This window comes from Balaenoptera ricei, chromosome 2, assembly GCF_028023285.1.
Source record: "Balaenoptera ricei isolate mBalRic1 chromosome 2, mBalRic1.hap2, whole genome shotgun sequence".
NCBI classification, from domain to species: domain Eukaryota; kingdom Metazoa; phylum Chordata; class Mammalia; order Artiodactyla; family Balaenopteridae; genus Balaenoptera; species Balaenoptera ricei.
In genome coordinates, this window is record NC_082640.1 from 153600083 (window position 1) to 153623732 (window position 23650).

Sequence of the window (23650 nt, forward strand, 5' to 3'; positions counted from 1 at the left end):
GATGAGAATTCCCAGAGTCACACACTCACGGGATAGCAGGCAGCGGTGGTCTCTGTGTCCCAGGCCCTGGCTGGGACAGAGATGGGGCATGTTCACTGCTACCCTCTAGCTTGGCTAGGGAAAGGAAAAAAAGGATCTCTGAGAAAGGACTGAGGTGTAAATAAGTATTCAGGACTTACTGCTTGCCAGTTAAGGACTCTTCCTCTAACTGGCATGGAGTTTGTGAAGAAGGAAGAGTGATCTTTTGAAGGTTTGAACAGAATTGCATTCTAGGACCTGTTCCCTTCTTGGAATTCTGTGATTTCTGGTAGATGAAAGGTGAAATCCAATGATGTAGAGCCATTGGTGTCTACTGAAGCAGATTCTGGAGAGAGAGCCAGAGCGAGAGCAGGAGATGTACAGCTGTCAGTGACTAGATAGATACCCACTGTTCACTAAGCCTCCATCATGGGTGAATGGTCAGGAAGAGATGGTCTCAGGATAGTATGGTTAGTATGGTATACCCTACTTACAAAAAAGGACTTTAGACCCGTGCATGCTGGGAAGGATAGAGGTACCATTAATTAGGAAGATGGAAAATAATGGTTTGGGGAGGGGGGATGTATGCTGAGAAGCCTCCCCTAACCACCCTAACTAATTTCTGTTGCCAGCCCCACACCCCAGACACTTTTTATCACATGGATCTGATCCAGAGTCTTTGTAGCCCTTATCATCCAACATCTTCTTGCTTACTCGCTTACTTGCTGTTTCGCCAGAGACTGTAACCTGCATGAGGGCAGGCATCTTATTGGTCTTATTCACATGGATCTCCAGTGCCCGTTACAGTCCCTGGAATGTCGTAGATGTTGATAAAATTTGTTGAATTAGTGGATAATTGAGGCGACTTAATTATTATATTAGATTTTCTCTGTCTCTGTTCATTGTATTTCCATTTCTTCAACTTTCTGAGGTTTATACATAAGCACAATGAAGAAGAATAACAGGAAGTCTACTACGAGGATCGACGAGCAAGATGACATCTGTGTCCCAGACTCCAAGGATCCAGGAGAGCTTCAAAATATGTTGGATGAAGGAGAGTATGCCCCTTTTGTATCTCCTCCGATATTAGAGAGCAATTTTATCCAGGTAAATAATAATTGAGCCCTGAATTGAGTTCCAATAACTTTGGTAATTAATTTTCTCAAAGACAACAGAAAAGGTTGGAAAAATTGTTTTAATGTGGCAAGGGAATATGTGATACAATTAAAGGGAACAGTTTGGGAACTTCAAACAACCTAAAATAATTATAATGTAAAAGGAAAATTCATTTCAAATTTTCCCAACAAACTCTTACCTAGAAATTCTGTCCCAAGTCTACTGAAATTTTCATTCTATCGTCATCTCCCCAAAACTACACAAAGAGATTATAGTCATTTTTAGAATATTCTGCCACAGGAAAGCACTCAGATAACTTCTTAACTTAGGAGACATTTTAAAGAATAATATCTATGACACAACTAGGGATTAAAATGCATTTTGGTTCTTAGTTCTGAAGGTAAAATATAATTGTCAAATTGTGTCAGGGAGAAAAGTTTCCTTCTCCTAAAAATTATATTATGAATGAAACTACATTTCAATGCATTTGAGAGCAGTTCTAACTTTCCTCTAAACATTCAACATTAAATTATTCAGACAGGGGCTTCCCTGGCAGTCCAGTGGTTAAGACTCTGCGCTTCTGCTGCAGGGGGGGTGCAGGTTCGATCACTGGTTGGGGAAGTTCCGCATGCTGTGAGGTATGGCCAAAGGGGGGAAAAAAAATTCAGACAAAGAAACAGGGAAATGAGTTAAATGGTGTGGGCCATACCCTTAAACTTCATGGAAATGTCACAACCAAGTCTAATGTGAAACACGCCCATTTAAGCAGCTCCTCGGCTGATTCTACAAAGGAGTGATAGGAACAACAGCATACACACGTTCTCTGCACTGATGGGAGACCTCCTCACTTCCAGACACCATAGGAGGGAGGTGATGCCTTGAAGAACACTAATGTTTAAGTCATGCCCCAGAATGCATGTGATGCCGTGATTTGATGTTCTTTACCTTCTGTGTGCTTCTTTCCTACTAGTAATCTTTTTATTTTATTTTTCACACTTCTGCACCTTTTTCAAATAACCATTTTCAAGCTCTAACGAACACTGGGAGAGGCAGTCAGCATTCTATAAATCAGACATGGCCCCATGTCATAACTGGATATGTTATTCCCTTTAACACACACAACCTCTTGTGGTCGGTATGTCTTTGGCAGCAAGTTACCAAGGTTCCTGACTCAACTGTGAGCAAAAAAGAACAACAATTATCTCAAGTAGAGTGAAAGAACCACAGGACATCAACTCACTCATGGGAGTCATCAGGGACCCGGGTTGTCTCTTCTTGTTCTGTCACCCTCAAATTCACTCCCTTCGGGATATCACATGCAAACAGGACATGACAGCTGCCAGCAATGGAAGGGATGTGTCTCTTCCTTGAACTGTCTGTGAGGGCTGAGAACCCTTTCCCAGAGCCTCCAGGAGGCCCCCAGTAGTGTCTCATTGGCCAGGGCCTGCTGAGAGCAATCGCTGGCCAGGGGATGGAATGGATCACCATGACCAGTTGAGGTGGGTCAGGATTTAGCTCCTCAGCTGGGGCAGCGTCCCTGCGGGGTAGATACTGGACAAAACCAGAATTCCATTAATCCGGAAGAATAGGAGCATGGCTTTGGGTAGGTAATCAATAGTGTAGGCTACACTCTCTTTCTAAATATATTTGCTTTTAAGTCATTTTTTTTTTTGAAGCAGTTAACGTACAGCTGAGGAACCAAGTGTTTCCCCTCTCTGGCTTCCTTCACATCCCTGTCTACCCACTTTCCAGTCTCCTCCTCTTAAAACTGGCAGAGATTCTCAGCCAGTCTATGTCCCACATTGTTCAGGTCTCAGCTAGAGGTCCCTTCCTCAGGGGAGGATTTTCTGACCCTATGGTGAGGGTGTGCTGGAACTGGCCGATTGGTAAGTGTTCAGGAAGTTTACAAGTCAGTTGTTAAACACAGCCATCATTAAGAATTAAATTGTATAAACTTATAAATAAAACTATTCAAAACAAAGGCAACAAGGGATTTCCCTGGTGGTCCAGTGGGTAAGACTCTGCACTCCCAATGCAGGGGGCCTGGGTTTGATCCCTGGTCGGGGAACTAGATCCCACATGCATGCCGCAACTAAGAGTCTGCATGCTGCAACTAAGAAGTCCACATGCTGCGACTAAGAGCCCACATGCCACAACTAAGACCCAGTGCAGCGGAAATAAATAAATAAGTAAATGTTTTTTAAAAGTACCCCCCCCCCAAAAAAAACCAAAGGCAACAAATACTCAAAACTCATCATTCCTATTATATTACTACATTTTACTATTATCTTGAGGTTATGGATACAAGAGTTTGACTTCTGGGAGAATCAATTGGTTGTATGGATTTAACATAAAGAGTATGGTATATCATTGTCTGTAAATTGTGTGCTACTCATCTTTTATACCAGTGAAATTGATAATAAACTTATGAGTATCTTCCGAGAGACAGTGGTTACACACTTATCAGCACACCACTGCCTTCTTCCTCCCAAGTCAAGTTTTCTGTGATGTGCTCCACAGCACAGCACCCTGAACTTATACTCAGTAACACTTACAACAACACTTAGTGACATACTTGTTTAATGTTCGCCTTCCCCAGTGGACCCCACAGGTCAGAGACTGTGTCTGTCTGTTCTCTGTGATATCTCCAAGAATTCACACGAACAAAGGCATCATGGTTCATTTCTCCTTTATTCCTATACTGCTTGGGTAAACGAGGTTGTCAGGGCCACACACTTTAACAGAAAACTCCTCTTCCTGTTCTCTGCCTCAGGTCAACAGGAGAGGTGAATCCATTTACCTTCATAACCGAGCCAACTGGGTGACTGTAGGCATATGCTCTTCCAGTCCCACCCTCAAGACCCCCAACGTGATGCTGTTGGCACATCTGACACCCGCCGCACAGAAAGATTCAGAACCCGTTTTTAAAAGTCTTCTGACATCTCCTTCTCCAGAGAATCTGGTGCTCACCAGGTGAGTTACAAAGGGAAGAGGTTAAAGACCTCTCAGAAAACATGCTTTACACCTGAGGAGCTGAGAATAGAAACACAGATGACAAGTGGTCCAAGGGAGCGTCTCATTTGTGCTCCCTGCTGCAGATGAGAGAGTCACATCCTTAAAGTCTGGGGAGATAGTTTGACAACCTGGAAGTCAAACAGGCCATTCACTTTTCAAAAATTAAACCTAAGTAACAGGAACTGAAGGCTCATAATAAAATGCCTCTCTAGAACATTCCCCCCACCCTATCCCAACTTCCATCAAAATTAGCTCTGGTCTTGTCTCAAGCCACCAACTTGCTGTAGGACCCACAGCAAATCACTAACTTCTCTCAGCCTCAACCTTGCAGGATTAACTAAATGGGACAACTTCTCCTAAATAAATAATAAATAGTTGATATTTTAGTTCATTAGAGTCTTAGTATGATTCAGGCAAGATGGCCCTCAGGAGCCTGATTACACGTACTAAAAATCAAACTTTTGACCCTCAAAAGCTAAGAACCAGACCTGGGAACATATGGCCACAAGAAGGTCCTGCCCCATCCCATGCCTGCCGCTCCCCAGGCCTGTCAGAGAGACACGCCTGTTGTTCTAAGTCTCACGCCACAAACTGCTATAAAAGGAAAGTCTTCATGAGAGTTTCCAATCAGGCCTCCAGATGATATTTGCATTTGTCTGCAGGTTTCTCCCTCTGCAGTTTGTGACTCTTTCTGTGCATGATGCTGAGAATATGCGCATCAAAGTAAAGCTGGTGAGTGGCCGAGCCTACTACCTACAGCTCTGTGCCCCTGCATGCAAACAAGACACCCTATTCTGTCAGTGGGTGGAACTCATCTCCTTCTTGAATGAGGAGAAAGCCAAAGCTTCCAAAGTGTCGGAAGTCTCCAGCCTCTCAGAAATCACAAACAGCACAGACTTCACAGGGTCAATGGACATCATGGATATTGCAGCCTTCACAGCTGTACAGACCCCACACCTGTACACATGTTCAGACCCCATCAAGGACATAGAAAGCATTGATTTCTCAGAATTCACGGACATCACGGATGTCACCGATGTCACGGATATTCCAGAAAATGAGGTCACCGAGGCCCCAGATATAAGAATTGTCACAGAAGTCACAGAAGTCACGGACATCTGCAATGTCACAGTGGACTCAGGGGTCACAGTGGTGTTTGAGAATGATGACATACTCAGGGCCAAGCGGGAGGAAAAGGTATGTGACATGGAAGACTTTCATTCTCTAATAATCACTCTCTTTCACCTTCTTTGGTAAGCTACCTGACATCGATTATCAAAATGCTATGGAACTTACTCTGAGTAACCTAATATTAATAATGAGTTCCGATACCTGAAGCCTGGTGCAAAAGAGTTGTAAGATGTTCCCTGAAACAGGCAGTGAACATCCATACCATACAACTTAACCCAGTATCAGAAAGCTATGGTGGGACAGAAGGAACTTTGGTATCAGAGTCAGAAGCCCTGGGTTGGAATCTTGCCCTGCTGCATATTAGTTTGGCCAAGTCACTGAACCTGCATGAGTCTGTTTCCTCATCTCTCAAATGAGGATATTAATATCATGCAAGGGCTATATTAAGGTTTAAATGTACACAAAAGTATGAAGTATACTGAAGGATGGGGTGAAATTTCAATAAGAAGTGAAGGTGGAAATAAGAAAATAAAATACCCAAAGTGAGCATCTTTAGAAAGGGCCAGAAAGTGGAAAAACACAGAGACATATCTGAGAATAAATCAGTTTGGCTGGAGCCTAATATATGTGGAAAATATTAGGATATAGGATTGGAAAGTTGCTTGCAAACCTTGAATGCCAAAATAAGAAGTGTAGACTCAGTCCTTGGGCAAACCTTAGCCACAAAATCTCTGTGTAAGGGAGTGAAGGAGCTGTGTTTTTACAAGATTAGTCTGATGGAAGGATGGATTGCAGGTAAAGAGATCAGTGTGTAGACTGCTGCTGAGAAACCTCCATGGGGCCCACAATAGAAAAATGGCAGAGGGCAAAGATGGACATTTTCAGAAGAAGAAAATGCTAGCTAATGAATTTAGTAGAAAAGTTTTACCTCACTAGTAATCAAAGAAATGCAAACTTGAAAAAATTTTCACCTATAAAACTGCTAATTAAAAGAATAAAAATAGTCAGTGTTAGTAAAGGTGGGGTCACCTTGGAATTTGTAAAGATTCATGGTAGGGTGAGAATTGGAACAAACTTTCTTGAAATCATTATGAGTCAAGAACCTAGAAATGTTGACACCCTTTGACTCAGTGATTCCACTTTTAGGAATCTTTCTTAAGGAGTTAATCATCAATAGGAATGAGGATTTAGCTATAAAGATGTTAATCATACCACATCTATACCATGTTTATAAAAATGAAATAATGAAAATACGGAAGTAAACTAAATATCCACCACAGAGAAATGGCTAAATGAATTTAAATCCACAAAGGTCAGGTGCCGTGTTTATCTCATTCAGGAGCAACCACAGTGACTGGCAAGATCATAGTCACTCAGGAAATATTTGTCAGACGAATGACTACTCTGTAGCTGTTAAAATTGTTGGAGAATTTTTCTTTACTTGGAAAAATGTTTATGATGTAAACCTGAGTGAAAAACGAAGTAAAGAATATGATCCTTATTACATAAAAATGCATGTACACACAACAGACAGTAGGAGGGGGAAAAGTCATATTGTTAATAGTAGTTTATTTCTAGATTGCAAATTTATAAGCAATTGATGTTTTCTTCTTTATATATTTCTGAATTTTCTGTTTCCTACAATAAAAATAATTTTTAATTAGAAAAATTCAAGTAGCTTTACACAGTTTTTAATAACATGGGGAAATTTTTATAATAAATCATTAAGTGAAAAATGTGGGATATGACCACAAAGCAGACACATTCAAAATAAATAAATGGACAGAAAGATCAGAATGAAATGTGTCATAGTAGTTATTTCTGGCATGTGGCATCAAGCAAGCAATAATTTTCTCCCTCTAACTTTATATCTCTTAGGATTTTCTAAATATTCTATGATAAATATACATTACTTTCATTGTCAGAAAAAAATGTTTTAGCTTTAAAGAAGATTATTGCATTATTTTCAAGGAACAGCCGTAGAGGTGATGGACTACGTAATGACAAAGGGAGGAAGAAGGTGCAGATGTGAAGGACATCAGAGAGACAGAGTCTTTTTTTAAAGATTTATTATTTATTTATTTTAATTTTTGGCTGTGTGGGATCTTTCGTTGCGGCACGCGGGATCTTTTGTTGCGGAACATGGGCTTCTCTCTGGTTGTGGTGCGCGGGCTTCAGAGCTCATGGGCTCTGTAGTTTGCGGCACGTGGGCTCTCTTGTTGAGATGCGCAGGCTTAGTTGTCCCGCGGCACGTGGGATCTCAGTTCCCTGACCAGGGATCGAACCCGCGTCCCCTGCATTAGAAGGCAGATTCTTTACCACTGGACCACCAGGGAAGTCCCAGAGAGACAGAGTCCTTAAGACCGGCTGACCTATTGCTCTGAGGCCTGAGAGAGATTCCAAGGAAGGCAGGGAGCGACAGAGGTGGTGTATTAACAGAAACCAGGACATTAGAATGGGAGATATTTTAGGGTACTAAGTTTTAGATTCTAAGTCTTTTGAAAAACAAACTCTCTAGTATTACTAGGAACCTCCAACTCCTGTCACCTATTAGATGCTCTTAAATCAAGAGCAACCTTGGATTGGGGAGCAGGTGTCAAGGCATTTCTAGAAAACCTTCCTTTCCCTGCCAATTCAGGGAGAGGAAGTCCTGCAATTGAGTCCTAATTTTCTTGTGTGAGGTGACATTGGTGTACCTGACCACATGAGTTTTAGCATGTGCTGTGTCAGGTCCCCATGCTGCCAGCCTCCAGTGCCCGCCTGGGCTCTTCTCAATGGCTGTGCAATACCAAGCCTCACCCGCCTCATTATTGCGCCTGTGCACTTGAGGCCACTCAGTAAATATAGATGAAATGATTACTGCTCCTTAAATAATCTGCTTCTGTATGATGCTCTTCTGCTCCCTGATTTGCTGCTGCTTGTTATTTTCAAAGGAAAAAATGGAAAATATTCTGAAGCCTGGCTGTCTACGAGATACAAAAATTAAGAATGAGTTTAGAGAATCCTCAAAACATGTCACCATCTCAAACCTAATGCTGACTTTCGAAGGTGAAAGATGTTTTCAGACTACCTTGACTCCAGAAGAAGGTGAGACAAATAAATCCAAAGAGATGAGTGATAGACCCTCTGAAATAAGGACAACAGACTCTAAAAGCACGGCTCTCAAGGCTGAAGAATCCAGGTATGTGAGGCAGGGAAATGCCAAGTGATGCTAAGACGTGAAATATGTAAATAAGTGCATGCTTTCAAGTCCCTGCAACTAGGGCATTGTTCGCTGAACATTCTCAGACATACATACAATGTAATTGGATGATAACATAATCAACTCAATTATCCACATTTGGTTCAACCTTGTCTAATTTTTATTTTCACACCAACTTCTCACACCATTCAATTGGCATTCTGGGCTATCTGCCTGGTGTCAGTGGTGTGTGCTGAAGGAAACAGAACAGAATCACGATGTCCACATTTTGGAGTTAGAGGCTAGAGTAATTACGGGTATTTTTATCTTTACACTTCTCTGTATTTTCTTCTCTACATATCCCTTACCCTTTTCTACATTTCCAATGAATAACTTAATAATCTGAAAAACTATTTTTATAATTGTAACACCCAATTGCAAGATGAATGTGAGAGACACTGTGGTATTATAAAGATAAAAATTAATATGATCATTCTGGAATAACAGCTAATAAGAAACCAGAGAAAAATATAGATATCTAAATGCTGTATTAGCAAGAATGAAAATGAGGAATGTAATGAATTATGTCTAAGTTCTTTTTAAATATAAAAAGGAACAGGGGAAAACAGGGAAACAAACTTTTTAAAAGTTTGATTCATTCATTCAGTAATATTTACTGAGCACCTTCTATGTGCTAGAGACTGGAAATACAGCAGTGAAAACAAGTCATGGAGTGTTTCATTCTAGTGGAGGGTATAGATAATAATCAAAGTATATTATGCCAGCTGGAATGTGCTGAGAGAAAACAAAAAGTAACAGAAGGATTTGAGGAGGGAGTAGGGATAGTTTATGTAAGTGGAAAGGAACTGCTTCTCTGAGGAATGGCAGAGATCTGAAGGAAGGGTGGAGCTCTGAGGGAACAGAGTTCCCAGCTGACTGACTGCATAACAATTATAAATGGGACACGTTAGGTGGTCAGTAAATTATCATTATTGTCACTATTACTTCATTTCCAGCAGCGTAGATAAAAGAAAGTTGGCTATTCTGTCAAAACAAAAACAAAAACAGAAAACAAAATATCTTAATTGACTGAGGGTTAAGTGTTCAAAACTGGCTTTCTCTTTAACCTTCTTCCCCAGCTAAGAAGGGGTCCAGGGAAGCAAAGGAATATGGATGATCCTTAGAGGATTCCTAAGCCTTGAAGTCAGAGTAACATTTGCTTTTGCTCCTGGGCAGCCACATTTCTCACAGTTCTAGGGCCTCTAGATGCAAGTGCCAATACATTCAAGGTGTTGGTGGATCTTGATTATAACTTCAATACTTTTGGTTGTATGCTTAAGCAAAGCATCGTGTCCTATGTAGGGTTTCTATACCAGTGGTTCTTAATGTGTGGCTGGTCAGCAGCATCACCTGGGAGCCAGTTAATGATGTAAATTCTCAGGCCTACCCCCACCCTGCTGAATCATAAACTCTGGGATGATCTCAGCATTTTCTGTTGTAATAGGCCTCCAAGTGGTTCAAATGTACAATCAGGTTTGAGAACTGTTGCCTTATGAGAAGCCAGTCCTAGGTACAAAGCAGGGCTGAGCAAGGCTTGTGAGGGCTTCTCCTGAGGCCCCAGAGCCAAAATGAGGATTCCCCTTCATAGCCATAGGAAGAACAATCAGCTCAAACTCAAGGGGGGCTTCTTCAGAAATTTTTCCTATATGACCAAGAGCTTTTAAGTTTGGATTAAAAAATACATTAAAAATCAATTCATATAGATAACTAATGAGAACCTGCTGTATAGCACAGGGAACTCTACTCAATGCTCTGTGGTGGACCTAAATGGGAAGGAAATCCAAAACGGGGGGATATATGTATACATATAGCTGATTCACTTCGCTGTACAGCAGAAACTAACACAACATTGTAAATCAACTATACCCCAATAAAAAAAAATCAATTCATGTCTTTTTCTTCTCTGATTGCCATAGCTAGGACTTCCAAAACTATGTTGAATAAAAGTGGTGAGAGTGGACATCCTTGTCTTATTCCTGATCTTAGAGGAAATGCTTTCAGTTTTTCACCATTGAGATGATATCAGCTGTGGGTTTGTCATACATGGCCTTTATTATGTTGAGGTAGGTTCCCTCTTTGCCCACTTTCTGGAGAGTTTCTATCATAAATGGGTGTTGAATTTTGTCAAAAGCTTTTTCTGCATCTATTGAGATGATCATATGGCTTTTATTCTTCAATTCGTTGATGTGGTGCATCACACTGATTGATTTGCAAATATTGAAAAATCCTTGCATCCCTGGGATAAATCCCACTTGATCATGGTGTATGATCCTTTTAATGTATTGCTGGATTTGGTTAGCTGGTATTTTGTTGAGTATATTTTCATCTAAGTTCATCAGTGATATTGGCCTGTAATTTTCTTTTTTTGTGGTATCTTTGTCTGGTTTTGCTATCAGGGTGATGGTGGCCTCATAGACTGAGTTTGCAGGTGTTCCTTCCTTTGCAATTTTTTGGAATAGCTTCAGAGGATAGGTGTTAACTCTTCTCTAAATGTTTGATAGAATTCACCTGTGAAGCCATCTGGTCCTGGACTTTTGTTTTTTGGGAGTTTTTAAATCACAGATTCAATTTCAGTACTTGTGTTTGGTCTGTTCATATTTTCTATTTCTTCCTGGTTCAGTCTTGGGAGATTGTACCTCTCTAAGAATTTGTCCATTTCTTCTAGGTTGTCCCATTTTTTTGGCATAGAGTTGCTTGTTGTAGTCTCTTATGATCCTTTGTATTTCTGTGGTGTCAGCTGTAACTTCTTTTTCATTTCTAATTTTATTGATTTGAGCCCTCTCCCTTTTTTTCTGGATGAGCCTGGCTAAAGGTTTATCAATTTTGTTTATCCTTTCAAAGAACCAGCTTTTAGTTCATTGATCTTTTCTATTGTTTTCTTCATCTCTATTTCATTTGTTTCTGCTCTGGTCTTTAAGATTTCTTTCCTTCTACTAACTTTGGATTTTGTTTGTTCTTTCTCTAGTTGCTTTAGGTGTAAAGTTAGGTTGTTTATTTGAGATTTTTCTTGTTTCCTGAAGTAAGATTGTATTGATATAAACTTCCCTCTTAGAACTGCATTTGCTGCATCCCATAAGTTTTGGATCATCGTATTTTCATTTTCATTTGTTTCTAGGTATTTTTTTAAATTTCCTGTTTGATTTCTTCAGTGATCCATTGGTTGTTTAGTAGCATATTGTTTAGCCTCCATGTATTTGTGGTTTTTTGCAGTTTTTTTCTTGTAGTTGATTTCTTAAGCTCATAGCATTGTAGTAGGAAAAGATGCTTGATATGATTTCAATTTTCTTAAGTTCACTGAGGCTTGTTTTGTAGCCCATCATGTGATCTATCCTGGAGAATGTTCCATATGCACTTAAAAAGAATGTGTATTCTGCTGCTTTCGGATGGAATGCTTTTATTTATTTATTTATTTTCCGGATGGAAGAAACTTTCCTGCTTCAGATTGAGGGTGGAGAAGTAGCTGAAATAGAGAAATTTCCCTCAGAACACTGATCTATTATTTCTTGATGGTAACCACTGAGTTCTTTCAGTGGAACTAAATAATAACCAGGGGGACTACTGGAAGTCTGAAGTGTTAGAGGAGAAAGAAGGAAGGGAGATTTAAAAAGTAATCAATCATCTGTCAGAAGTAGTGAGAGAAAAACAAAGAATGTAAGAGGCAAAGGTATAGAAGCAGGTGCCACTCAATAGAAAATATATCTTTTGCTATGTATGAGTATGACTTTCATAGAAAAGCATAAGATTTCTAAAAAACAAGTGAGATAAAAATGAATCCATCCAATCTAGCAATTTGTCCTAAATAATAATTAATCAGGTCTGATCATTCTGACATCTTCCTTCTGACTTATTTCATTCATTATGTCTCAAATTCTGTCCTGCCCTTGTCTAAGGCTTCAGAAACACATGATTCAACATCTAACAAGGTTAACTGTTTAAATCATTTCAACTTCTTTCCTTGCCCTTCTGCAAATAATAGATGCCCTGAAGCACTGGATTAACTTTTAATGCCTTTAAAAGAAAAAAAAACTTTAAAAAAGTAATTAATAAACTTTTTTTAAGTACAGTTTTAGAGTTACAGAATAATTGAGCAGATAGTACATACAGCCCCATATACCCACCCCACTGCCACCTCCTCATCCTCCTCTCATCCCCAGTTTCCCCTAGTATTAACACCTGCATTAGTGTGGTACATTTGTTACAATTAATGAACAATATTGATACATTATTATTAACTATAGTCCCTAGTTTAAGGTTCACTCTCTGTGTTGCACAGTTTTGTGGGTTTTGACACATGCATACTGACACGTATCCACATAAAGAACAGTCTCGCTACCCTAAAAATCCTCTGAGTATTAGATAAGCTCTTAGCAGTTTTTTTAAATATTAAAAATTGTAGAGAGAACTTAAGTTTTTAGGTTGAAAAATGATCTGCAGGTGCAAAATTTTGTTAGTCTCACTATTATGATCACTATTAGAAATGATAAGAAAATGAATGCCTATATAATTAGCAAAAATCTTAGAATTTTAAAGATTGAAAAGGATCGTGGTTAGCAAATCCCAGACTCTTCCAGGCCCTGCCCTTCAGTCTCTCAGCTTCCTGTGTGATCTATCTGCTGACTCTACTGTAGAGAAAGAAAGAGATAAAAACAAAGCAAAAAACAAATTTTGGTTCTAACTAATCCTCTTAAGTCCAATTTAATCAAGCATAAATTATATTTTATTGCCTATTTACATCAGGAACTTAATTACTAGCTAGAGCCTAATTTGAGAATGTTCATTATAAATGAAAGATGTGATAAGATCAAAGGACAGAATGGGATTCACTGATGCTTAATCCTGGGACAATTGCAGGATTAAGACAGGACACCGTGAGAGTGATAAATAAATTCTAGTATATATTCATTTTTCTTCTCCAAGACCATGGATTTCAGTGACACTTTCTAACCGTATACTTTGGAACAATGGAAAAAAGAAATTAAACAATGACGTCGTTGAATATTTTGCCCTCAGATTCATTGGTCTTTCAAATGTAAATTGAGCAACTTAAATCTAGATGAGTGAAAGACGATGGAGACTTGTGTAATGTCATTTTAGGTGCTTTAGAAGTGAAGGATTTACTTTATAAAGCATTTATATTCCTTCTCATACCTTGGCAATAGTGCTACTGTGACTCTTCCCTTTGTTTTAAAGAGGATAATGGCAGGCTTTATTTTAATTTGCACCTATTTTTTTTAAAGTACACTTACTTGATATTTCTCAGCCTCTTGAAAACTTTTATCATTAAACTCAACCTTATTTAAATCACCAGACCTACTTGGTACATGAGTAGTTGTTTGCAAACTTCTCAGAAAATTACTAATTTAACCTTAAGATCCATTGTAGAACCTGAACTGCATGGATTTGCCAGACCTCTTAAATGGATCAGAATTATGTCTTTGCACATTTATCTGGGAAGATATTATCTAAGGATAATTATTCTTCCCAAACCCTTTTACTCAAACAGCAATACTTCCAAAAGAGTTACTGAAATGTAGCCAAGGAACAAAGATTTGGTGAAAATTAACTGACTTAAGTTTATATTTTAGCATGTCAATGAGGTTACAAAAATAAGTATTTTTTGATATTAATTTTAAAAATCAGGCATGCAGAAAACAAAATTCTTTATCCAAAGACATCTCTGAAAGTGAAATAGCCTGAAAAACTGACAGCTAGTCTCCTATTTTATCCACTAAACCGTAAGAAGTATATTAACTTGGACAAATACTTGGGTATGTTATTCACCTACAAGATTCCCATCAGGGCCATAGAGACTGTGATGAAGAGCTAGCAGAGTAGGCACTGTAACCCCAGTCACCCATCCATTCCAGAATGTACCCCACGTGTCTATGAAAGCCTATATTCCCAACACAACTGACTCTGTTTACGGAAGCCCCAGAGCAGCAGCAGTTAGCTTCTTTGAGTCTCAACCTCAAATGAATTTTCAGGGGCTCGAGAGGTAGCAGGATAGGGATGGTCACAGCCTCACTGAGTGACAGGTGATAGTTACAATAAAAATAGGTTATACGTAATTACATACAACTCACTTTTACAGCTTTTACATGTTGGATAGCTTACATGTTACAAAAATTTAGGTAATTTTACTCTAAGATGTATTATAATGAATAATACCCTTGGCTTGCTAAATACGTTTCATTACTACCTACAAAGTACTTAGAGAATGATTATCTCATACCTAGTAATTCTTTTCTAAGTATTTGTGGTTATACTGGCAAAACTTTGAAATGTGCTATTTATTTTTACAGGAGCAGGAGAACTGATTCAGACACTTCAGGTATGAAACAAATTCCACTACATTTCTCTGTGATCCCTGGTATCAAGCAGTCACCTCTGGGTCCTAGAACAGAGTAGTTAAGAACAAAGGAATCCAGCTAGATGTTTTGATGCATTCCCTTTCCTGCCTTTGCTCCATTGTGAGAGTCCTATCCTGCAGAAACTGCCTCAAAGACTATATTCATGCTATCTTTCAAGTGGTAGGCATCACTTTGCTTTTTTCTGTGCTGATAGAGTTCCCTAGTTCCCTGAATGTCTAACTCACTGGGCGTGAACCACTCCCAAGGTAGCTCTGCGGGCAGAACCTGAACATGATACGGCCTCTTATTCCTGCTGATTTGGAAGGGAATTGATCCACAACTCAATTTCTTGGTAAATCTAAAACCACCTAGCCCCTCTTTTCTTCCTGCTTACGTCTTTGGCTTCTGCTTTGCTGTCAGGTGATACCATTTAATGTTTTTTTCTGGCAGTTTTTTCCTTACATATTTCCATATCTCGGGATCTTTAACTTGTAACAAGTGTTTGAAGTAGAGGCTGTCGTGTAGGCACCGGTGGAGATTTCTGCCCTTACTTGCTGCTGACCCACTTCTAAGTTACTGTCTAACTTCTGGGGGGTAGAATAGGCCTCAGCTCCAGTCATGCACATAAAAGAACATCATGGAAGGAACACAGAAGCACACTTCACTGAATGTAAATGGAGAGGAAAAAAATACCAAAAACACTTGAAGACATTTTTAGTCACTTTTGCAAGAGTCCTACCAAAAAAAAAAAAAAAAAGCAAATGATTGTTGGGGAAGGCTAAATGGGTAAAGGGGATCAAGTGTATGGTGACAGAAGGAAAATAAATTTTTGGTGGGGAGCACATTGTAAGATATACAGAAGTAGAAATATAAAGTTGTACACATGAAATTCATATAATGTTATAAATAAATGTTAGCTCAATAAAATTTTTAAAAAGCAAATGATTATAGGAAACCTATTTATACAAGCAGGATTTGTCTTTGGGCCTTCCCACTGGAATTTAGTGTCCAAAATACCAGGTGAACTTCACTGTAATGTGGTTTTACCTATATTCCAATCTACAGTATTAAACCTGAAAACAATGTAGGAAAATGCTATCATAGTTTATAAGAAAAATACAAAATTTTCTTCGCAATATATAGAATTTTCATCTATCAATTTCTATCCCAAATTTTATTTCAAAAAGAAATCAAATCTGTAAAACTTCCAGAGATATCCTACACAGGCAAACATTTTCCTCTTATTTTCTAAAGACAAGGATAAATCTAGCAACAGCCTTACCACTAATACATAATTAGTACAGGAGCATATAATTAGTACATTCTTCATACATTCTGAAGCACTCCTTATTTTAGCCATGGAAATTTGAAATTAATGTAGGACATTGATACTTTTATTTTCATCTTATATATGACTGATTCTTTTACCTGTCTTCTGGCACAAACTCAATTTTGTTCAACTGAACAAGCGTTCATTGCCTGTCTATTATATATGAGGCACTGTGACAGGCTCTGGGAGAGATTAAAAATAAATAACAGGACCTATTGCCTGGCCTCAAGACATGTGCACAAATAACATAAATAGGAATGTTATAGGCCCTATATGAGAAAAGTGGAGAACTTAGTTTTAGCTCAAGAGAGAAAATCATAAAAGATTCTATGAAGGAGGCAGTCTTTGAGTTAGGAAAGGGGAAACAAGAATATCCTGGATATAAGGAACAGTGTGGGCAAAATCAAAGGGATGAGACAGTGCTGGGCATGTTTAATTTAGGAGTAGTGAGAGAGGCAGCTGGAAAGCAAGGCAGGAGCCAGTTCATGGGGGTTTTAATCCACACTAAGGAGTTTGGAAAGTACTACTTGGTAGGTAAGGAGGAGTCACTGAAAGCCAAGGAAATGACAAAATTAGTATTACATTTTAGGATGAATACTCTGACTGCAGTCTCTAAGAGAAGCTGGAAGAGGCTAGAGGCAGAATGTCATTATAGTAGTCTAGGTGAAGGGTACCAAAGTCTTGGCCAGGCAAGAAGCAATGAGATGAGAACAAGGACATGAACACACAGTCAACAAGCTTTAATGACTGACTACCTGTGTGGACATGAGAAAAAAAGGACTGAGGAGGACAGAGTTTGGGAGGCAACATGACTAGGAGGTAGTGAGTCCATGAAGCAAACTGGGAAAAGGAAGAAAATCTGGAAGGAAAAGGTGAAGAAATCAGCTATGAAACACTGAACTTAGAATCAAAAGCCCTAGGTTTGAGTTCTAACTGAACTTCCTCTGTTTCATGAACACATCATTTAATCTCTCTGGGCCTCAGTTTCCTCAGCTATCAAATGTGTGTGCATATGGGTGGGGGAATGAGGAGGGCATGACTGGCTGTCTCAAGGCCCTTTCTGCTGCTATGATTTTCTTAGCTCATATTTGTGGTCCTGGTGGCCCATCTATGTAAATTTACCAGGCAGCTTGAAATGGGGCTCTGGAAATCAGGAGCTGAGGAAAGATACAGCAAACGTGCAGCAAAATTCCACTCTTGAGCTTGTTAAATCACGAAGATGGTACAATATACACATTTGGCATGCAGTTTTCACGAAGTATTAATTATTTTCCCTGTTTGTTTTCTTTCATGTACTTTCTCATTCTTCCTGCTTTCCTTTCCTATATCCTCTCACTTTTCCTTACTTAGGATTGTACAGTTTTTCAATTTTCCCTCTGATTAGCATTTCTTTCCCCCTTATCACACTCCTCTGAATCACTTCTTTTTTCCCCTTTCACACTCAACACTCTTCACCCCAAGAAAAGCAAAGATTAGTAGAATTTTAATCCCTTGTCCCATTGAATTTAGACTGAATGTAGACGGAAAGTGAGTTTGTAAATCTGATTTCTATTCTAGGCAGGAGCCAGAACAATAACTGCTCCCACGGCAGTAAAACAAATCACTGTTTCTATTAACTCCATCAGATTCACATTCACACAACTCCTGGGCAGGGCTAGTTGGGGACCATGGTCTCCAATTCATCTCTCCAACCTCTCAGCAGTTTGAAAGAATGACACTTTTTCCCCTTTTTAAGTAAGGTTTTGGGTAAAGTGGCACTGCAAATGTACTGTTTTTATGAAAAGGCTACAAGGCAGGGCCCAGGCTAAACCCATCTTCTCTGGATCTGGGTCCATCTTTCTCCTTTATTGACTTTCAATTTCTTACCTTTCTAAGCTTTATTCTCCTTAACTTTGCTGATTTCTTTACAGTGAGCCCAAACAATAGGCTTATCTATGATCCCGTGGTATTTTTCCAAGATGGAAAGAAATGAGACAAAGGATAGAGATTCAAGAAATAAGAGGGAAATCATTTAAGAAATACTGGGAGTGTCCTCCCCTCCCCCACCCATCTTTCTTTTCCACTTTCCTCTTAACTACCGAAAATCAAACCCTTGGAATCCTAAGCAGCCAGGTTCATTCTCTGTTTATGAAACCAGGGCTAAAAAGAGAAAGAGTGGGGGAAACTGTGAAATTTAACAATGGGCTCCATCGGAAAGGATAAAGACATTTTTGATGAGGAGGTTGGAACATCATTTGAATTTAAGACTCAAATTTAAGTTCTCTCTCCTTCTGTGACTTTTTCTCTCCTGTTTTTGGCTTTTTTCTTTCCTCCTCACTTCCTCTGTCTCTCTAGTGATCTCTCTTCCACTTTGCCCCACTATTTTCTGGCTCTCTCTTCTCCTGTCAAATCCTCTTCTAATTTCCTCAATCTTGTGCCTCATCTGTCCTCCCTTTCTCAGGGGAATACATGTGAGGAAAGGAAAGTAAAACAAGAAAAGGCCAATGGAAAAAACAAGACAACCTAAAGGTAATTTTTACAATTATTAGTCTATAGATATAAATGACAGACATGACTTTTCCACAAAAAGCTGTCAATAAACTGAATCTTTTAACATTGAATCTTATTACTTCTACTGTAGTAACAACAGAGGTGGAATGGAATATTGAGATATTGTTGTGGTTTCTGCTCTAGAATCCACCAGGGGTCAAAATGTAACATCAGCACAGGGCAAGAAGGCACTTCAGGTGAGGCACTGGCAGGGAATTACTTGCTACTGCTTTTACAGTGATTCCTTTCATTCTCATCACTACCTTCCTCTTTGCTCCCTTATCATACTCTTTCCCAACCTGCTTTCTCAGATTAACCAACACAGCCAAAGCCTCTTACTTTCATACCGAAATTATACAAATATTCACAGAGTCCCTGCAGGGCTGCCATGTACAATTGTGCAGATTGTACACTGCACAGAGTTGGGGGTCCCATTCACATTGTAGTCTCTGCGCAATGAATAAATTGCACAGCTGTATGTGGTGGCATACAGTATTCTGAATTTCTTTGAGACACTAGCTTTACAGTGAGTTACTTATGAATGAAACTTCTCTCAGTTGCCTCTCCCAGTATAGCTAATGCTGTGTGTGTGTGTGAGAGAGAGAGACTGTGCATGTGTGTGTGTGTGTGTGCATATGCACACACATGCGTTTAAGGCTGAATTCACAAAATTGAAGGGAAGTTTAGTGAAACAGGGGTGGCTTCAGCAGGAAGCACATGCCCATCTTATCAGGGCTCTGATGATGGAATTGAGGTGCCCACCCTCTTTTCCGCCTTTCTGTCACTGTGCCACCAAAGTCAGTTTAGCATTTGAGCACTGAGTTTATTAACAGGGCCCCACCCAGATGCACACCATGGGCCAGAGGTAATGCACCAGAGAAAAACAATGTGGCCAAAAAATAACAAATGTTCACACACCATAATCCCCTGGCCTTCACATACTCTCCTTAGTCTGTGCTGTTCTTTTGTCACTTCTTTTCTTAATAGTGTATTAAGAGCATACACTATTAAGTATGCTCTTAACAGTGTTCTATGGTGGTGGACAGTGAAGGGATGGCACTCAAGGTGATATGCTGATTCCTACACCCACCTAGGGAGAGTCCCAAGCCCAGCTATTTCTCAATATATTATAGCATTTAGAGAGAGAAGTTCCTTTAAAAAGCTAACCCAATATTCTACAGTGATTTCATCCTTTGATTGATATATTCTATAACATGAAATTTCAAATATTGTGGTCTCATTAAGAGAGATCTGCAAATGCAAAGAAGGGCAAAAATGAGATATACATAACATATTTAAATCTTGACTTCAGAAATTTTAAAAGTGGCTCCCAAATATTTAAATTGTGAATCGCTAATATATGGGAAAAGGTAGATGATTTTTTTATATGGTGAAAAAAGTTTGCTACTAATAAAGACTTCGCATTATTACAACTGAAATAATGTGAAAGTTACTTGGCCCCTTATTTACAATGAGCATAAATTATGTGTATGTAAATCTCACATATATATGACTTATTTCAGGACTCAGTTTAGCACAGATCAAGAACTTGCAAATAATTCAATGACAATATCTATAAGTCTTAAAGAATAAAAGCCCATAATTTTAATCTTGACTTTTTGATTTTTTAGATTATTACATGGTAGAAATAACTTTTTTTTTTAACATCTTTATTAGAATATAATTGCTTTACAATGATGTGTTAGTTTCTGCTTTATAACAAAGTGAATCAGTTATACAGAAATAACTTTTAAAAACAAAAATTTTAAGAAGTTCCTTTAATATTGCATCAACTTCTAGATTTAAAAAATGAGATCTTACCTGTCCGAAGGATATTTATTGTTAGAAGAAATGCTGTATTGTATTATAAATGTAATTTTACTTATTTCAATCATTTATTTTACTCATGTTTAGTTATTTTAAGTTTTATACTTAACAGTAATAACTTTAAAAGATTCTGTATTTCAGACTTTTGAATTAATTGAACTGACTCCATCTTTTTTTCTTTGCCAGATAAATACAAACTACTAAACTAAAAAACAAGCACAGCTCAGGAAATAACAATTGAAGGAAGGGAAAACAAAGCAGCGTCTTCCATGTGGCAGAAATAAAGGCTACTACTGATCATTAAGCATTTAATCCATGTCAATCTAATTTCTTAAATCTTAATTATTGTAATTGTGGATACTGATTTTAAAGTAAGTATAGAACTATACAAACTGTAAGATTTTCAATTCATAAACTCACTTTTATCTGCAGAGCTTCTTTTCTTTAGGGTTGTTGGATAAATATGTTATTCTCTTTGGTTTTACTTTTTCTCATTTTGACATTAGCCCACCACTGTGTTGTTTCTAACATTGGGCACTCTGGGGTCCTTGAAGGTGGGACCATGTTCTTTCCGTCTTTGTGTTCCAGTGAGCAGCTGGCCTAAGAGGCAATACTTAGGGAATCAATGAATGCCATTTTCAAACAGGTTTTTTAAAACTCTCGATGCTTTTAAAAATAAAAAAGAAAGTACAGACAGCCTCCATCCAAAGAATCATTTGGATTTTTAAAAGCTACCACTTACTCATTTTCAAAAAGCTGCCAGTCATTCTACAATGTGCTTTGCATGCATTCTCAATCTTCACTTTGATCTGAGGGGTATGATTACTGTCCTGTTTTACAGACAGATGGTGATAGTGAAGCTTAGAGAGATTAAGTTATCTATTCAAAATCATACAGCTAAAAAATATATATTTTTTTCGAATTTCACACAAATAGTACTGGTATTTCTACAGTGACCTGAGTTGCAATAACAAATATGTCTCACCTCCATCTTCCTCTTCCTGTCCCACAGACAGCTGTCTAGAACTACGTGGTCCAGTATGGTAGCAACTCATATGTATGGCTCTACTGAGCACTTGAAATGTGACTAGTGCAACTGAGAAAGTGAATTTTAAATTTCTTTTAATTTTAATTAAATTTAAATGTAAAAAAACTTAAGCAGTGTAGAAGTTTTCTTTATTAAACATAAATATTGTTTTGGTAAGGCTACATTTTTTCACTTCAACTGTTGAAAATTTAGCATCTGTACTGTGATAAAGTGTAACGTACACATCAAATTTTTAAGTCTTAGTATGAAAAAAAGAATGTAAAATATCTCAATAATTATTATATTGATTGTGTGTTTAAATTATAATATTTTAGCTGTATTGGGTTAAAAATTTATAAATTAATTTCATCTGTTTCTTTTTACTACTAAATAGTATGTCACAAAATTACGTATGTGGCTCACATTAGATTTCTATTAATGTTGCTGTAGAGGAAAATCCTCTACTCATCCCCCTTGGCCCACAGCCCAGGGGATTCTTCCTTGTTTTTTCCTTGCTGTTCCAAAGATGAAAGGGATTTCTTTCCCACTTCTACAATCAGAAATAAAATAGGGGGCAACCAAGATAAGATTACTATCGGGGTCATTTTTAAGTTATGAATATATATAAACTAACAGTTTCTAATTTGGAGATGGCTGTCTCATTACAGGAAATGCTTCCTTGAGAGTGATTATCTGGAGCAAATTGATTCTGCAGGGAAGTCACAACTAAGACTGAGTACTATTACCTAGTAACAGAGTCCTTCAAAAGGCAGTACCAGACCACACCAACTGCAGGTGACTATGTGGAACAACTAGATCTTTCATACATCATGGCCCCTGTACAACCACTTTGGAAAACAGGAAATGTCTTACAAAGTTAAGATATTCTTTTTTGTTTAAATTTATTTATTTTTGGCTTAGTTGGGTCTCAGTTGTGGCACGTAGGCTCTTCGTCACAGCACACAGGCTTCTCTTTAGTTGCAGCACACATGCTTAGTTGCCCCGCGGCATGTGAGATCTTAGTTCCCCAACCAGGGATCGAACCCGTGTCCCTCGCATTGGAAGGCAGATTCTTAACCACTGGACCACCAGGGAAGTCCCAAGACATTCGTATCATATGACCAAACAATCCTACTCCAGGTATTTACTCAAGAAAAATAAAAACATGTTCACAACAAGACATATGTTCAAAACAAGACTTATATACAAACTCCCATAGGAGTTTTGTTCATAATAACCAAAATCTGAAAACAACCCAAATACCCGCCAACAGAGAAACAGTTCAACAAACTGTGGTACTGTGTATTCATACAGTGATACTAAATGACAGCAACGAAAATAGATGCAACAACAACAACAATGAAGTCAGATACAAAAAGAATACATACTATATGATTCCATTTATATGAACATTGAGAAGGTAAAACCAATTTTTAAAGACAAATTAGATCAGTGGTTGCATGGGATCAGGGTGGGCTGGAAGGTATTGACTGCAAGGTGGTAAAGGACACTCTTTGAGGTGAAGGAAAGTTCTATATCTTGACTGGGGTGGTAGTACACTGGTGTATGCATTTATCTAACTTAACACTTTAAAGTGGGTGCATTTTATTGAATATAAATTATACCTCAATAAAACAATTTTTTTAAGGTAGTACCATATTTTTATAGAAAAAAAGAAACTCAAGGAAGTTCAGCCTGAAGTTGCAAATTTTTATTAGGTTTAAACATATACACACACACACACACACACACACACACACACACACAAACTTGCTTGCTCTTAATAATGTACTGAATTTTTTTCTTAAAAATAGGTTTTTGGTCAAAGAAAATTCATAAATATTCCATAATTGGGTTGTTTCAACTTTCTGCAATATTCATTATTCTTTGTTATATAACACGTAAGACAGGTTTATAACATTTACCTAAGCTTTTAGAATTCGCACCAGTACTCCTTTATATTATTTTCCATATTGTCCTGCTGTAAAAATAGCTCATGGGATAGCACATTGATTCCTTAGTACAGCACTGTCCAGTAGAATTTCTGTGATTATGAAAAGCTCAAT

At 38.3% G+C, this 23650-nt stretch overlaps 1 protein-coding gene across 1 annotated transcript; it reads left to right on the forward strand.

Moving 5' to 3' along the window:
- The first annotated feature begins 954 nt into the window (after positions 1-954).
- GARIN2 (golgi associated RAB2 interactor family member 2) lies at positions 955-20820 on the forward strand. Its single transcript, XM_059915755.1, has 7 exons — positions 955-1125; positions 3908-4107; positions 4812-5346; positions 8214-8461; positions 14824-14852; positions 18536-18709; positions 20744-20820. The coding sequence occupies exons 1-6, from the start codon at positions 967-969 to the stop codon at positions 18667-18669; spliced, it is 1305 nt and encodes a 434-aa protein (XP_059771738.1). The 5' UTR covers positions 955-966; the 3' UTR covers positions 18670-18709; positions 20744-20820.
- The last annotated feature ends 2830 nt before the right edge of the window (positions 20821-23650 follow it).

What these genes read in the sequence shown, in the direction of transcription:
- GARIN2 (XM_059915755.1), top strand. Translation starts at nt 967, where the DNA reads ATGAAGAAGAATAACAGGAAGTCTACTACGAGGATCGACGAGCAAGAT. An exon ending in CTCAAGGCTGAAGAATCCAG is followed by an intron (nt 8,462 to 14,823) that starts GTATGTGAGGCA and finishes TTATTTTTACAG; the next exon opens with GAGCAGGAGAACTGATTCAG. An exon ending in AACTGATTCAGACACTTCAG is followed by an intron (nt 14,853 to 18,535) that starts GTATGAAACAAA and finishes CTGTCTCTCTAG; the next exon opens with TGATCTCTCTTCCACTTTGC.